At 44.9% G+C, this 16,176-nt stretch overlaps 1 protein-coding gene across 1 annotated transcript; it reads left to right on the top strand.

The window, feature by feature from the left end:
• Nucleotides 1–8,882: 8,882 nt before the first annotated feature.
• BT62DRAFT_918290 (uncharacterized protein) lies at nt 8,883–9,654 on the top strand (the record flags this gene model as incomplete). The annotated part of the gene is made up of 3 exons (XM_043184080.1): nt 8,883–8,990; nt 9,115–9,253; nt 9,356–9,654. 3 exons carry the CDS (start codon nt 8,883–8,885, stop codon nt 9,652–9,654), a joined length of 546 nt encoding a protein of 181 aa, XP_043042243.1.
• Nucleotides 9,655–16,176: the final 6,522 nt, after the last annotated feature.

Genomic DNA, 16,176 nt, shown 5'->3' with positions numbered 1-16,176 from the left:
TTGCTGCAGCTTTATTTGCAGCATCTCTGATGGCCCTCTATGTCTATTTGGTCTTGAATAGTTTGAGCCAAGTTTTGGGGCTCTCTGCCCCTGTTCAGCCTACAGGCTCTTGAGTTTGCAATTTTTTGGTGTGTGAAGTATGTCTTGGTATATTCAAATGTGTTTTAGACATAGAGGTAACTACAGAGGTACTATTAGTCTGACTAGTGGCTAAGGATTGCACACCATGAAGTTCATTGGCCAGTCCAGTGGAATTGCTCACTGGCTGGCCCTGTCTTTTACTTTCTCTACCTTTATTTTTATGCCAAGTTCTTCTTTCTCTTTCTGCAGGTCAGCGATCTGCACATGAATATCTTCCCAGGTTTGTTTCTTCTTTAAGCAGTCCTTTGCCATGTGTCCCTTCTGTCTGCAATTGAAACACTTTTCTTCCTTTTTCATTCAATCAATGTCCATTGGCTTCCCTGTTCTGGTGTATGTCATTCTGGTCCTGGTCTTCTGAGAGCCATAGAGAATCCCAGTGATTTTCTGGCAGTTGTCCCCAATATTTTATTCAGGGTTGGTGGTGTTGACTTCTTGGAGTAATCTTGCAACATCATGGATTCCACTTTCTGCCTTTGTCATTTCTTGTATATCTCAATGATTTGTTCTTTCCACTCATCATACTCATTCAGCATCAAGACTCTGACACTAATGGCTGAGATCATTATGATGTATGAAGAGAGAACTCCTCACTTGAGGGCCTCAATCATTCTCTCTTCATTTGCAATATTTTTCTGTACTTCAGTGAGCTTTGTGAGTTGTTCTAACTTGTCAAAATAGTCAGTGGCAGCTTTGTCTCTCATCTTATACTCCTTGATTTTTTGTTTATACACCTCCTATACTGCTGGATCAATGAACTTGTTGTGCAGCATTTGTTTAAATGCTGACCATGGGAGATACCAATAGTGCTCTCAGGTTGTCAATTGGAAGTTGGAGGAAATAAGGATCTATCAGTTCTTAGCCTTTTCTTTGAGATAAGAGATGGCAAAGATGACTTTGTTTATATTGGTCTTGAGATACCTAATATAGACCTCAAAATATTGTTCGCAGTCAATAATAAATTGGTCAATATTGTCAGATGCCTCTTTAAAGGAGTGGGGCTTTTGTAGGAGATTGAGGTGGCACTGGAGAATGGCCACATTATAGAGCAGTGTGCTCATTGGGTTGGGCCATTCAGAGAATGGGGGTCAGTGCCACTTGTGTGGTGGTCCTGGGAATGAGTGAAGAGAGTTGTTATCAGCAATAGGGCTCCCACAGAGTAACTCTTCTTTTTAGACAATTACTCTATCTCAAATTGTGAATCCTAGTCATACCACTTCTAGATTATCTCAGATGGGTTCCTTTCCAGTGTTGCTCTCTGTGGCTTCATCAGGTGGGGGCTGTGCTCCTAGAAGCCTGCTCCTCTTGCCAGTCCAGGGGTTTTGGTAGCCAACAAGTTTCTCCTTCAGCATTGGTTGCAGCTGTAACAGCTGAGTTGCTGTTGATCAGGTTGAGGGGGTGGAGTATGAGAGGGTGCTTTAGATGGATGGAGCTATATATATGGCTCGTTTTGAGATTACTGGTGGTGTTTGCAGCATTGGGTGTATGGTTATCAGCATTTGGTATGCTGATGGTCTTTGAACCTGGTCTTTGGGGTGTCTTCTGTTGTACTGAGTGGCAGCATAGTTGGTTGCTGCATATCTCAGAATTTCTGTTTGTTCATCAGTTGTGGAATGCAAATATAATTGTTCTAACTGTGATGCTATCCAGATAGCATCACATCATAAAAAGTTTACTCCTCACAGATAGTACTCCTGATATTCCTGCATCCTCACCTTCTTTATCTCCTGCTCCAGTTCTTCTTTGTCTGTTGTTTCATACATGAATCTTCTTCTGGGGTAGGGTGGATTGCTGCTTTCAGTTTTCTCTGTGTTCTTGTTATTCCCTTCCTCCTTGAAGAGGGAAGCAGTGGGCAGGTTGTAGAAACTCTCAGCCTTCTCTAGCTGTATCATCGCCTCACTGCCCTGGCTGGGTGCTCAGACCAGCAGTTGCAGGACCTGGTGTATTGTTATAGGTGGCAGCAGGTCAGCTGCTAATGCTGGAGTCATACTGGTTTTCTCTAGTTGCTCTTGTCACCTCCACTCGCTCATGATAGAGGCAGACATTCTGCTAGTAGTCATCATCGATAAGCTGTCCAACAATCCTACTTCTGAGAAATCCTTGGAGCATATGAGCAGGAATGTGAGCATTACCAGAGACTTGGAGCCTATAATATCTGAGAATAGACTTGTTGCTTCTGAATACAGAGTCAGCACTAGAGATTCATCAGAAAGGGGGATATTGCAGGATTGGAGGTCTGTATCCCCTCTTGGTGTGGGTATTATTGGTCCAGTACTTGGGGATTCTGCTTCGTGAAGTGCTGAGTTCTCTGAAAATGAGGGTAGAAAGAGAGGAGTCTGCTTGTACTGGCACGAGTATGCTGGTGACCTCTGGTTGGAGTCTGTATCAGTTGGAGACATCAGCCTTGGCCAGTCTCCCTCTTTCCACTTCTCACTAGTGGTCCCTGTTCTGCTCATCATACTCAGCTGCTGCTTTTCTTTGAGACTCTTCTGCCATAATTCTGTCCTCAGACTCATGGTGTACTGGCTGTGGCTTATTCTGCTGCCTACACTCTTTCTGTCAGACAGCTTTATCATAGTCAAAGGAAACAGTAAAGTCCCAGGTTGAGAAGTACCAGCATATGGCTTCTTCTCATTGTTCTTATCATCTTTGCTCATCATCAGGCTGGTTGATGATGTCTTTCTCCACCCAGGTGCTGATGGCTGTGGGAGAGCAGAGGCCATGAGGCTAGCTGCCAGATGTTGATATATAGGATCTTAGAGCCATCCAAGGGGTATCAAGAGAGTCTTGGGCATGGTCAGCAATCTCATGGGTCTGGGAGGCAGAAGAGAGAGAGAAGGACTGCTGGAAAAAGTCCTCTGGGATGTTCTGGGCTTCAGGGGGGTTTCCTGATACAAGGATTCTGTACCTTCTTGGGATGCTATAGTCTTGGTCTCTGGGTCAAGAGAAGTACTGTCTTTCCTCTTCTTTTTGACCATTCTCCTGATGCATGCTGCTAGGTCCAGCTTTTGGGGACTGGTAGGTCATTCATCAGGATTCAGGGATGTCATAGAGGGGGAGGTCAGAGATTACATTGTGCAGAATATGCTGGATGTTTTAAAATTCTTGATAGTATCTAATAGTCCAGGCAGTAATAGAATAGCATCTCTGGCATAGCTGGATGATCACCAATAAACTGATCAGTGTTTCGATGATAGAGGAGAGGAGTTCAAAGAACTCATGGTCAAAATTTGGGTTGTCATTACTAGAAGGGGACATTTGGTTTCTCAGCACAATTGGGCTTGAGAAAAAGAAGTAGAAAGCTTTGAGCTAATTATTAGATCCAAGTGTTATATGAACCAATACACATGATAAACAGGTGTCCTTTCACACTTTGAAAGATCAGCTGAGTTCACTTGTTGCATATCTGGATTGGTATGTCACAAGGTCAAGGATTGACTTGAGGTAGAATGGTAGTTATAAACTTTAGCTTGAAGCTGAGGTTATCAGCAAGAGTGAGCCCTCTTAAATACTGTACATGGTTTGCTATTAATACTTTGTACTTATTGTGTGTTTCTCTGTCCTGGATGTCCATTGTCCTTGAGCATCATTACTATACATAAAAGGTCAATTATGTATTTGTTGTCAGATATTAGTAATATCAAAAAACTATAACAAAGTCAGCTTGTTGTGATGACTAAGCTACTCCCATAGTCCTAAGCACTTATCCTTGACACTTTGATTAAGCATAAATAGGGGTTTAGAAAAGGAAAAGAAGGGAAAATCATAACACTGCTCAGATAGCTATAAGATTCTGCTATATGACACCTTGAAGCTGTTACGATTTTTTCTATTTTCTTTCTATTTTCTTTCTTTTCTTTTCCCTTTCCTCAGAAATGACTCCTATCTTTGCTTATGACAGTGGGAATGCTTAGCTCAGCAGCCCAAGTTGGTCAATCTCCTGTTACACTGCAATGCACTGTGAAGGGAGAGACAATGCCCTTTTTATCTTCAAATTGCAGTGCACGACCACAGCTCCACAGCAAAGACAACAGCTTTTGTGGGAGACCTGGCAACAGTAGGGGGAACGGCTCTACAGCAGACAATATCTTTTGTGAACAGTTATTTATAACGTGATAACAGAACAGTATTTAAGTAGCTTAGTTCTCGCTGTAATACCCCAGTCTCAAACTAAAGCTTTACTTCACCATCTTATCTCGAGCGAACTGCAACGCCTTGACAACACAACACTAGTCACACATAAGTGGACTCTGACAGTATAATCTGAAGTGTGAGGTTCTGTCGGTTTATCATGTGTTTCTAGTCACGTGGAATTTGGGCTTAACAGAAGCCAGCCTAACAGCCCCACTTCTTTTGCCCACTATTCAGTCAGAACTAGCAGTGGGCTGGGGTGGTCTCTCTCAGACCAGCTTGAGGACAAGTGTCAGATCTGAGAAAGCTGAAATGAAATCATTCATCAGCTCTTTCTCACATAGGACCTTAACATCCCATTCAACTATAATGAAGCCCTCTGACAAGAAGAACAGAGACAGAGAACTATCCTTCAGCCACTCCAAAGCAAGCTTGAGAAGTGTCTCATTCTTGAAGGCCAGGCAAGAAGAGCCATCAAGCATAAGAAAGAGCAGTGAGCTGTCAAAAGAGCTCAACTGGAAAGCGCTAACATCTCTAACTGGTATGGAATCTGGCCCAAGATCACATTTATACTTATGCCAGTCTGCACTGACTGATCTCTCTCAACCCCTATATTCTAAGAACCCAGCACTGAGTTTGACCCATGAGACAAAGTCCACTGGTGAAATAAAACCCTTGCAGTAGGTGGAAGAACCAGCATCTCTCCTCCATGTCCTTCAATCCCACAGTATCTCTCTCTCCAAAGAACTCCCAGTGCCAATATTATGTTTGGGGATAATGAGTTTGTCCTTAGACACTATGGGTTATAAGTCTCTAGAACTGCCTATATCCTTGCTTGAGCTCTCTGAGGGTTCTTTGGGAGTCGGATGGTTGGACAGCTCCTCGACGATGAGTGCAGAAGAAACATCCAGCTCTATCACAAGCAAGTAGCAGTGATGAGAGCAATAGGAGGGATCTGGTATAACTCTGATATTAGAAGTCAGTCTGCTTCCACCTATCTTAATGCCTCAAACATATCAGGCCTCATGGCTAGACCCAGTATCCAGCCAAGACAGTGGGTTGACAGCATGACCATAAGAGGATGAGGAGAGTTTTTATGATCTGCCTACTGCTTCCCTCCTTGAGGAAGAGAGGGACAATGAGAGTAAGGAGGATGAGGAAACTGAAAGCAGCAACCCACCTTGAGCTGATAGAGAGCTGGCTTATAGACTGCAGAAAGATACAGATAAGAAAGAACTGGAGCAGGCAGTACAAGAGGTCAGAATGCAGGAGTATCAGAAGTACTACCTGCAGGGAGTGAACTTTTTATGATGCAATACTACTTGGATAGTGTCACAGATGAGACAATTATATTTATATTCTATCACTAATAAAAGAACAGAAATCTTAAGATATGTGGCCACTGACTATGCTGTCATACAATACAACAAGAGACATCCTGAAGATCAGATTTGAAGGCTGCTAGCACACCAAGCACTAGAGCCTATCCAACCAATGCTGTGGTCACCATCTATCACCCTGAAATGAGCTATATACATAGCTCTGTCTATTTAAAGCATCTTTTCCTACTTTGCTCTCTCATCCTGATCTACAGCAACATGGCTATCATGATCCTGACCGATGTCCAATCACCTGCTGACCTCATATTAAAATCCCTGGACTGGCAGAGAAAGCTAAATCTTGAGAGCCCAGCCTCTATCTGATGAGACAAGTAGAAGCAGAAAAGAGCTAGTTTGGGATGATCCTGAAGCTGTCTGACTCAGATTCACAATTCAAGACAGGGTTATAGTCCAAAAGAAGGAACCACTATAAGAAAGTCCTGTGGCAGATGATAACTCACTCCATTCATTTCTGGGGTCACTCCAAGAGTGGTGTTGACCATTCTTCTCAGAATGGCCCAACCTGATAAGTGTACTACCTAATGATGCTGCAGTATTAGACCTCCTGTAAAAACTCTGCTCTTTCAAGAGCATATCTGATGACATTAATAGATTCCTTGTAGACTATGAGCAATACTCTGAGGTCTACATAGGATATCTGAAAACTGACATGAATAAGATCATCTTTGCTACCTTCTACCTTAAGGAGAAGACTAAGATATGGTGAATCCTCATTTCTCCAAACTTCTGATTGACAACTTGGAAGCACTATCAGTACCCCTTATGGCCTGTCTTTAAATAAATGCTCCATAATAAATTTATTGATCCTGTAGTACAAGAGATATACAAACAGAAGATCAAGGAGTATAAGATGACTGACAAAGTGGCAATAGACTATTTCAATGAGCTGAAATGACTGGCCAAACTCACCAGAATCCAGGATGATACCATGAATAATAGCAGGATGGTTGAGGCCCTCAAGCAAGGAGTCCCCCTCTCTTACATCACAATGATTTCCACAATCAGCATTAGAGCCCTCATGCTAAACAACTATGATGAATGGAAGGAATGGATCATTGAGATGTACAAGGAGCAATAAAGGCAGAAAGCAGAATCTACCATGCTGCAAGATTATATGAAGAAGTTGACATTGCCAATCTCTAACAAATCATTAGGGACAACTGCTGGAAAATCATTAGGACCCTCAATGGCTCTTACCTACAGTGCACAAAAGACCAAGATAGGAACGACTTATACAGGTGAAGGAAAACCAATGGATATAGACTGGATGAAGAAAGAGAGTAAGTGCTTCAATTGTGGCCAGAAGGATCATATGGCAAAGGACTGCCTAAAGAAGAAATGGACCAGAGAAGACATCTGGGCCCAGATCACTGAGTTACAAAAAGAAGAAGAGGGACTTAGTGCAGAGACCAAGGTTGAGGAAGTAAAAGACAGGGCCAGCCAGTGAGCAATTCTATTAGACTGACTGAAGGACTTCACAGTGTGCAAACTCCAGCTGCTAGCCAGACTGATAGCATTTCTGTAGTTACTCCTATGTCTACTCCTATTACACATTCAAATATACCTCAGACTTCTATCTTGCACACTAAAGAATTGCTAAAAAAGAAAACTCAAGTATTTATGGGCCAAACAAAGGCAGCAGACCCTACTATATGGCTCAAACCATTCAACACCAAATAGACCTAGAGGACTATCAAGGATGCCAAGAACAAAGCTGCAGCAAAAGCCATACTCAAAAACTGGATTCACCAGACACGAATCTAAGAAGTCATCAATAAAATGGTGGGAGACATGAAGAAAGCTGAGAGATGCCAAGCCCTAGAGTGGCTCAACGAACTCTATAGGCCATGAAAGTTCATTTGATGATCTAAGATAACTGGATGAGACCTACTCACTAAAGTCCAGATCGAGACTCTTACATCCTGATCAATCTATGCTGTAACTGCCCTGATCAATAGCAGTTGCACTAGGAGTTTTATCAATCAAGCTTTTGTCAACAAGCACAGACTCTCAATTTAGACCATAGCAGTGCCCATTCTGGTTTACAATGCAGATAGAACTAAGAACGAGATCAGCTTGATCACTGAATTTGTTGAGCTAAAGCTCACAATCAGAGATCATTCTGAATAGATCAACTTTGCAGTAACCAATCTCAGAACTAAAGAGATCTTCTTTGATTATGACTGGCTAATATATCATAATCTGTTAATCAACTGGAAGATTAGAAAAATCACATTTATGAGATGCCAGTGCTGAAAAATTCTGTTTGAGTTGCCTGATGAGAATTCAGAAGATTGATAGGATGAAGAGATGGAGGATGAGGAGACCATACTTGCCATCGATCTTCAACAAGAAATGCACATTCAGACAGTTCATTATGCCAATGAGCTAGCCATCTGTTACGATTTTTCCTATTTTCTTTTCTTTTTCCTTAGAAATGACCCCTATCTTTGCTTAGTCAGGGCACTTAGGCTAGTGCTTAGGACTGTGAGAATGCTTAGCTCAGCACCCAGTTGGTCACTCTCCTATCGTGCTGCTGTGTGCTGTGAAGGGAGAGACAATGTTCCTTTTGTCCTTCAACTGCAGTGCAGCAGTAACAGCACAACAGCAAGACAACAGCTTTTGTGGAGAGCCTGGCAACAGCAGAGGAAACAGCTCTATAGCAGACAATATCTTTTGTGAATAGTTATTAATAGCCAGATAACAGAACAGTATTTAAGCAGTTTAGTTCTTGCTGTAATACCCCAATCTCGAACTAAAGTTTATTCTTCACCATCTACTCTTGAGCTCAAGCTTCTTGCCATGCCTTGAACCACTACCACTATTACCTTGTGAACTCAGTCAGTCTAACCTGAAGTGCGAGATTCTAAACTGTTTATCATGTGTTGATAGTCATATGGGATTTAGGCTTAACAATTAGTTTAAGACTTCTCCTTTCCTTCTTCAAGCCTAAAAGGCTAAAAGAACTGAACATTTCTTGACAAACATTTCTTGATCCATTGGACAAGAAACCATATGCCTTTCAACACCAGCTCTATCAACTCCGAAGTATCCCCTTTCTCTATTGAATTGCTGACTGTTCTTTTAGAAACTCTAACAACTAGGATAATCTGGGATTATTAAGCCAAGAATGACATCATCCACCAACTCATCAACGGTCTCTCTACCAAGACCCGAATCAATGAAATCAGATTCAGACAAGGGTCTGAGAATATGGGCCAATCAGGTCCTAGCCAAGAGGAGGAGGAATCCCTCCTCTATTCCCCACTCCTCCCGACCTCTGACCCTGACTCCACTAACACACTGGTGGAAAAAGAGGAGGTCAAGCATGGCCAGCAGTGGGGAGACAAGCTCGATGAAGAGCACCAACAGCTGGCTGGAATTGGCTGACCAGCAGAATGGGGCCCTGCTCTAAGAGTCTAAGAATATTGAAAATGGCCCTCAGGCACAGAATGAGACAAAAATCCTGAGGATGACCCTTACACCCCAGATTGCTGAGATGAATCAGGAGACAATCAGGATCGAGATACCGATCCCTGATCAACAGACACAGAGAAAGGAAGTACAGAAGGCTAAGAGCCTCGGTCAGCCCAGGGGTGAAAGTGGCCTCTCAAGCACTGAGTGGAATGAAGATTCTGAGAATGACCTCTATAGGATCAACTGATGGGATGACATCACCAAAAAAGAAGAAAGTGGTTCAGATGGATTCCTGTCCAGCGAGTCAGGAAGCAGTAGTGTCCTAGCAGATGATGAATCCTTCGATTGGACCATCAAAGCAAGAATACCACCCTGGCCAACACTCCAGATCAGCAATCGAGCCCTTCAAGGATTCTTGCACAAGAAACTCACCACCCTATTCCTCAATCAGAACTTCTTTGAGGAGGTCCAACAATATTCTGAATGCATTGGAGAGGAGAGGGAGTGGCAATATAATGCTAAGACCAAAAAGGTTTGGGACTTACTTACCTGGGAGGTTCCATACTAGAAGAACTCCAATGATCCTCAAGGCCTATATTGGTCTGAGGGAGAAAGGAAAAATAGAAGAAGAGGGAAATCTTCTCTCTGAAAATAATCAGTGGTCAAAGCTCATAGATAAGAGGGAACTGGAGAGGAAAGCAGGGATCGAATGATATCTGAGGGAATGGCCAAGACTCAGACTGATCCTGAGAAATGAGGAAATATTCCTTGGACATGATTGGCTAATCTGACATAACCCATTCATTAATTGGAAAACTAGACACCTCATTTTCACAAGATGCTGATGCTGAAAAACCCCTTTCAAACTACCGGATAGTGACCCTGAAGACCAGTGGGATGAAGAGATGAAAGATGGTGAAACAATTCTCACTGTCAACCTACAAAAGGCCATTAACATTTGAGCCACTCACTATGCTAATGACCTAGTGGCAAGAGCTAATGCCAGGAAAGAAGAAAGGACATTTGAGAAAATGGTACCCTATTGGATATGCAATTATCAGGATTTATTCAAAAAAAAAAGTTTTGATGAACTCCCTGATGCAAAACCATAGGACCATGCAATTGAACTAATCCCGAATGCAAATGCCAACCTAGATTGCAAGTGCTATTCACTAGGCAATAACAAACAACAAGAGCTGGACAAGTTTTTAGAAGAAAACTTATCCAGTGGAAGGATCCGACCATTGAAATCACCAATGGCATCCCCCTTCTTTTTCATCAAAAAGAAAGACAGAAAACTCCAACCAGTGCAGAATTATCGAAAGCTCAATGAAATGATGATCAAGAACTGCTATTCACTTCTATTGATCGCGAAACTAATGGACAAACTCCAGGGTGTAAAATACTACACCAAACTGGACATTCAGTGGAGATACAACAATGTGCATATCAAAAAAGGCAATGAGTGGAAGGCTGCTTTTTGAACTAACTGTAGTTTGTTTGAACTGATAGTTATGTTTTTCAGACTCACCAATTCACCAGCCACCTTCCAGTGGATGATGAATGATATCTTCAAAGATCTCATTACCATGAGAAAGATAATAATCTACTTGGATGACATTCTCATCATGTTCAAGACCAAGGAGAAGCACTGAAGGATAGTATGACAAGTGCTATCACTGATGAGGAAGCACTGACTCTTCCTTAAGGCTGAGAAGTGTGAATTCGAGGTATTAGAAACTGAATATCTTAGAATCATCATCAGTGAAGGAAGCATCAGAATGGACCCTATCAAGGTAGCAGGAGTAACCGAATGGCTGAAACTGACCAAGAAGAAGGAACTACAATCATTTCTTGGATTTACCAACTTCTACCAATGATTTATCTGAGATTACAGCAAAATCATCTGACCAATAATGCAATTAACCAGAAATTCCCCATAGACCTGGAAAATTCCCCAACAGGCAGCATTTAATGACCTTAAACACCAACTAGCTGAAGACATCATCTTAGCTATACCAAGTCAAGATAGAAGGTTCAGGGTGGAAGCTGACTCCAGTGAAGGCACAATCGGAGCTGTACTCTCACAGGAATAAAATGACAAATAGCGATCTATCACTTTTATGTCAAAGGTGCTCACAGTAACAGAGCACAACTATGAAATTTATGACAAAGAACTCCTCACCATAATGCTCACTCTTGCTGAATGGCAGCATTATCTCATTGGAGCCAATCAGACATTCAAAATCTGGACTGATCATCAAAATCTATAATACTTCCAACAACCCTAGAAGCTTAATCACAGACAGGCCAGATAGGTTATGGAACTATCCGAATATGACTATATGCTGCATCACAAAGCTGAGGCAGCAAACAAGAAGGCTGATCTCCTCAGCCACAGGGTGGATCACAACCAAAGAGGAGATGACAACAAAGAGGTCATACTATTGCGACCAGAACATTTTCAGACAATGATTATGCCAATGGAAGAAGAGATACATGAGCAGATCAAGAGCACCACTCGAGATTTCCACAAGTGGGATCAGAAGATAGCCTCATCGCTGAATCATGAATGGGGACTGAAAAAAGAAGAAGGGATGATCTGCTATGATAAAAGAATCTATATCCCAAGGGATCAACACCTTCATGGCAATATCATCACCATTTGTCATGATCACATGACCACTAAACATCCAGAGATCGCTAAAACAAAGGAATTAGTCTTGAGGGAGTATTAGTGGCCAAAGATGGACCATGATATCATCTAATATATCAAAGCTTGTGAAGTTTGCTAATAAGGCAAGGCTTCAATGCAACCCAGAGCAGCTCCCCTTCACCCAAATGAGGTCTCTTTGTCATCATGGACCCACATCTTGGTGGATATAATAACAGGACTTCCCGAAAGTGATGGCTATGATGCTATCATTGTCATAGTAGATCGCTTCTCGAAGGCAATTATTCCAGTCACATGTCCGACAGAATTAACATCTGAAGAATGGGCTAAAATCCTATGGGATGAAGTCTATGCAAAATATGGTATGCCTCAAGTAGTGATTTTGGACAGAGGACCACTGTTATGATTTCTCCCTATTCTCCCTATTTTTCGTCATTCTCCTCTTAAACATCTGCCCTTCGCCCCTATCTATGCTTAGTCAGAAGGGCACAAGATGGTAGGAGAGCTTAGTCAGCACAACTAGCGATCCCTAAACCATCTCGACAACCAAGCTTAATAACAACACAATTCCCCTTTTATGTATGGTTTTGATGCTCAAAGACAACGAGTATCATAGACACAGACAGACATAATAAGTAGCGATATAATTAGGACTACCTGTATAGTATTTAAGACTGACGCTCTTGCTGGCAATAACCCCAGCTTCGAGCTAAAGTTTATACATGCCATTCTATCTCGAGTCTATACCTGACCTTGTGTCACACTGAACGGATATATACTAAGTGGACTCAGATGATTCCTCGAAGTGCGAAGGAACACCTGTTTATCATGTGTATCTGTTCACATGATGCTTGAGCCTAACAATTAGCTCGAAGCTTTCACCTTCCCTTTCTCAAGCCCAATTGTGCTGAGAAACCGAATGCCTCCAGTAACAACCGCTGACCTAAATCACGACTTCTTCGAGCTGATCGCTTCCATCATCGGAACTCTACTCGGACTTCTAGCCATCATCACTCTCTGTCGAGGATGACAATCAGTAGCAGCTTGGATAATCAGGCACTATCAAGCCTTCCAGCACATTCAACAAATTCTACGCAACGTAACCTCCGATCTACCTTTCCATGACATCCCCCCCTCCGCCAGAATGTCCTTCTTCCCGCAAGGGAGACCCGTACCAGAAACCGGGAATTATGACCCGGATCAGGGGAGCCTTCACGAGGAGGAAGGACCCCAATACCCCCCTCGACGACACAGCAGAAACCGCCACCCTGCTCTCATAGGGTTCCGGAACCCGTGGACGACGAACGTCAGCCAGGAGCCCGCAGAGGTCTCCAACTATGTCACTCCAGCAAACTCCCCCGAGCATTCCGCCTCCCCAATTCCCTCAGGGATTGGAAACCGTGCTCGGGACTCCCTTGATGCCGCTCGGATGGCTGCGGGACCCCGCGAAAGTCCCGACCCCCCCCAGAACCCCCCCGAGACCCCCACCGAGCCCAACTCTGACTCCAGCCCATCCGTCAGCAGGTTGGGGGTTGACGACCCATATGGAAGGACTATCCACCCTGATTATGCGAACACAGAGATTGCCATCTCTGCAGCAGGAGACCCCTTCCGACATCTCCACGTGGGAAGCGAACCTGAAGTTGGGACCGCCAGCGAAAGGGGAAGAGCCATGTGGGATAGAATTATACAGCGAATATTCCCAGACTGGGATATTACCGTTCCCTTCAATTACGACCAGGCAGTACAGCAGCAGCAGCAGAACTGAAACCAAGAGAGGGAACGTAGGCGAACTCGGGAGGAGCTCACTGATTACGTATGAGAAGAGGCCTGAGAGCGATACGAGGCTGCAGAGTATGACAGGCAAGGAAGAGCACAAAGACGAAGGGAGGAAATCGAGAGGATGGGGTCAGCCTCCCCTAGGGAGTATGAGCTCCATACTGACGCAGGGTCTCCCTTCAGGGAGCCCGACTCGGACGATGACCCATGGACAGGACCCGCCAGCATCGTCAGCTGGGACAAAGCCATTCGGCGAGGAAGGGCAGCAGAACCCCGAACCATCGACCTCAAGTATCCTGCCCATACTGACACCATCTCCTCGGACGCCGACTCTGTACTCGGAGCCTACGGGCTCTGAGTACCCGACAATGCCCACATCTCTGACAGGGCTCTCCAGCGATTCCTGGGCAGCAGGGTTGCTCGACAGTTCCTTAATCCCGAGTTCCAACGACACTTCAGCCTCTATAGCCAAGAACTGGAGGAGACGAGAGCGCACAGAGGGACGCGCTACAGTTGACTCAGGAACCCTTCCATCATCTGAACCAGTAACCAAGGAGAAGCTGGGCCCAGCACCCAGGTCAATGGAAGGGTCTCCAACGACCCTTCGTCCAGCCATACTGTCAATCTACGACCGGCCCGTCCATTCCCTCCTCGCGGAAGGGGACAGCGGGGACGATGGGGATGAGGAGGACGACGACAGTGATGACTCGTATCGACAACGACTGGAACAAGCGGGAGAAGACACAGATGAAGAAGCATTGAAAGAGGAGATAGAAAGAGCAAGGAGCAAGGAGTACCAGAGACTGTACGAGCAGGGGAGAAACTTTCTATGGCAGGATATGCGCTGGCAGGAAACGGCGTTAGGACTGGAGTATCGGTATGCAGGAGATACTGAAAAGAAAAAGATTTTACAGTATGCCGCGACAGAGTATGCATGGAAGGAGTACGGCCGACGGCATCCAGAAGATCTGCTCGTGCTGATACCCCCATATCGACCCCTTGAAGAGCCGAAAGCACCGGCACCAATGCCGTGCACCCCTCCCATACCACCGAAACAAGCAGTTTACACTGCCCCCTCGATCCGAAGTCGGGCCGACATCAACCCGTCTATCCGGAGTACAGCTTCACGACTTATCCAGACTAGAAACCGGCCAGCAGGGCGGCCCACCAGAATTCAAAACCCTTGGACCGGCAGAGGAAGCCGACTCCTTGGGGGACAACCGCCCCCGGACCAGACTGAATCAAGTGGGAAGGATCCTATCCGAGATGATCCCGAGGCAATCCACCTTGGATTCACGATCTGGGATGGGGTTATCATTCGAATAGTCGACCTGAAGGGCAGCCCAGTCGCTGACGATAACTCGCTACATTCCTTTCCAGGGCCACCGGCGGAATGGAACCAGCCGCCATTCGACGGGTGGCCCAACCCGATGGGCGCGTTACCTCACAACGCTAATGTCCTGCAGTGCCATCCCGATCTCCTCCGAAAGCCCCGCCCCTTCAAGGGAGCTTCGGATGACATCGACCGCTTCCTAGTCGACTGTGAACAATATTTCGAAGTATACATCAGATACATCGGGACCGATATGAACAAGGTCGCATTCGCCACATTCTACCTAGAAGACAAAGCCAAGACCTGGTGGATCCTGATCTCCCCAAATTTCCGGTCCACCACCAGGGAACACTACCGATATCCCTCGTGGCCGGTGTTCAAACGAATGTTAAACGACAAATTCATTGATTCTGCAGTACAGGAGGTACACAAACAGAAGATCAAGGAATACAAGATGGGAGATAAGGCAGCAACAGACTACTTTGATGAGCTAGAAAGGCTCGCCAAGCTCGCAGGAATTCAGGAGGACACGGCAAACGATGGAAGGATGGTAGAAGTGCTCAAACAAGGGGTTCCCTCCTCGTACCTCACGATGATCTCGGCCATGGGCATCAAAATGCTGATGCCGGTGGGATATGACGAATGGAAAGAACAGATCATCGAGATGTACAAGGAGCGACAAAGGCAGAAAGCAGAGGCAATGATGCTGCAGGAATACTCCAAAAAGCCGACCCCGCCAACCCTGACCAAGACAGGGCAAACTGCCGGGAAATCATCGGGATCCTCTCCGACGACGAACTACACCAGCCAGAAGACAGGGACCAGGACGACTTACACCGGAGCTGGCAAACCTATGGATATTGATCGCCTAAAGAAGGAAGGGAAGTGTTTCAACTGTGGCCAGAAGGGGCATATAGCCAAGGATTGCCCGAAGAAGAAAAGAACCCGGGAAGACATACGAGCGCAGATAGCCGAGTTACAAAAGGAAGACGAGAAACTCGAGAAAGAAACAAAGATCGAGGAGGTAAAAGACGGGGCCAATCAGTGACCAACTCCACTGGATTGGCCGAAGGATCTCATGGTGTGCCCATCCCAGCTGCTGGACAGACTTACGATACATCTGTAGTTATGCATGTGCATTCGAATATACCAGTTTACCACGCACACCTGAAAGAGTCGAAAAAACAAACTCAAACGCCTACGGGCCGAACAGGGGCAGAGGGCCCCAAGCAATGGCTCAAACCATTCGAGACCGAATGGACATGGAGAGCCATCAAGGAAGCAGTAGATGACAGCGCAGCAGA

This window comes from Guyanagaster necrorhizus (assembly GCF_019112545.1).
Source record: "Guyanagaster necrorhizus MCA 3950 unplaced genomic scaffold BT62scaffold_7, whole genome shotgun sequence".
Taxonomy (NCBI): Eukaryota; Fungi; Basidiomycota; class Agaricomycetes; order Agaricales; family Physalacriaceae; genus Guyanagaster; species Guyanagaster necrorhizus.
The sequence above is the reverse complement of the archived record's forward strand: the minus strand, read 5'-3'. Positions and strand labels throughout refer to the sequence as shown.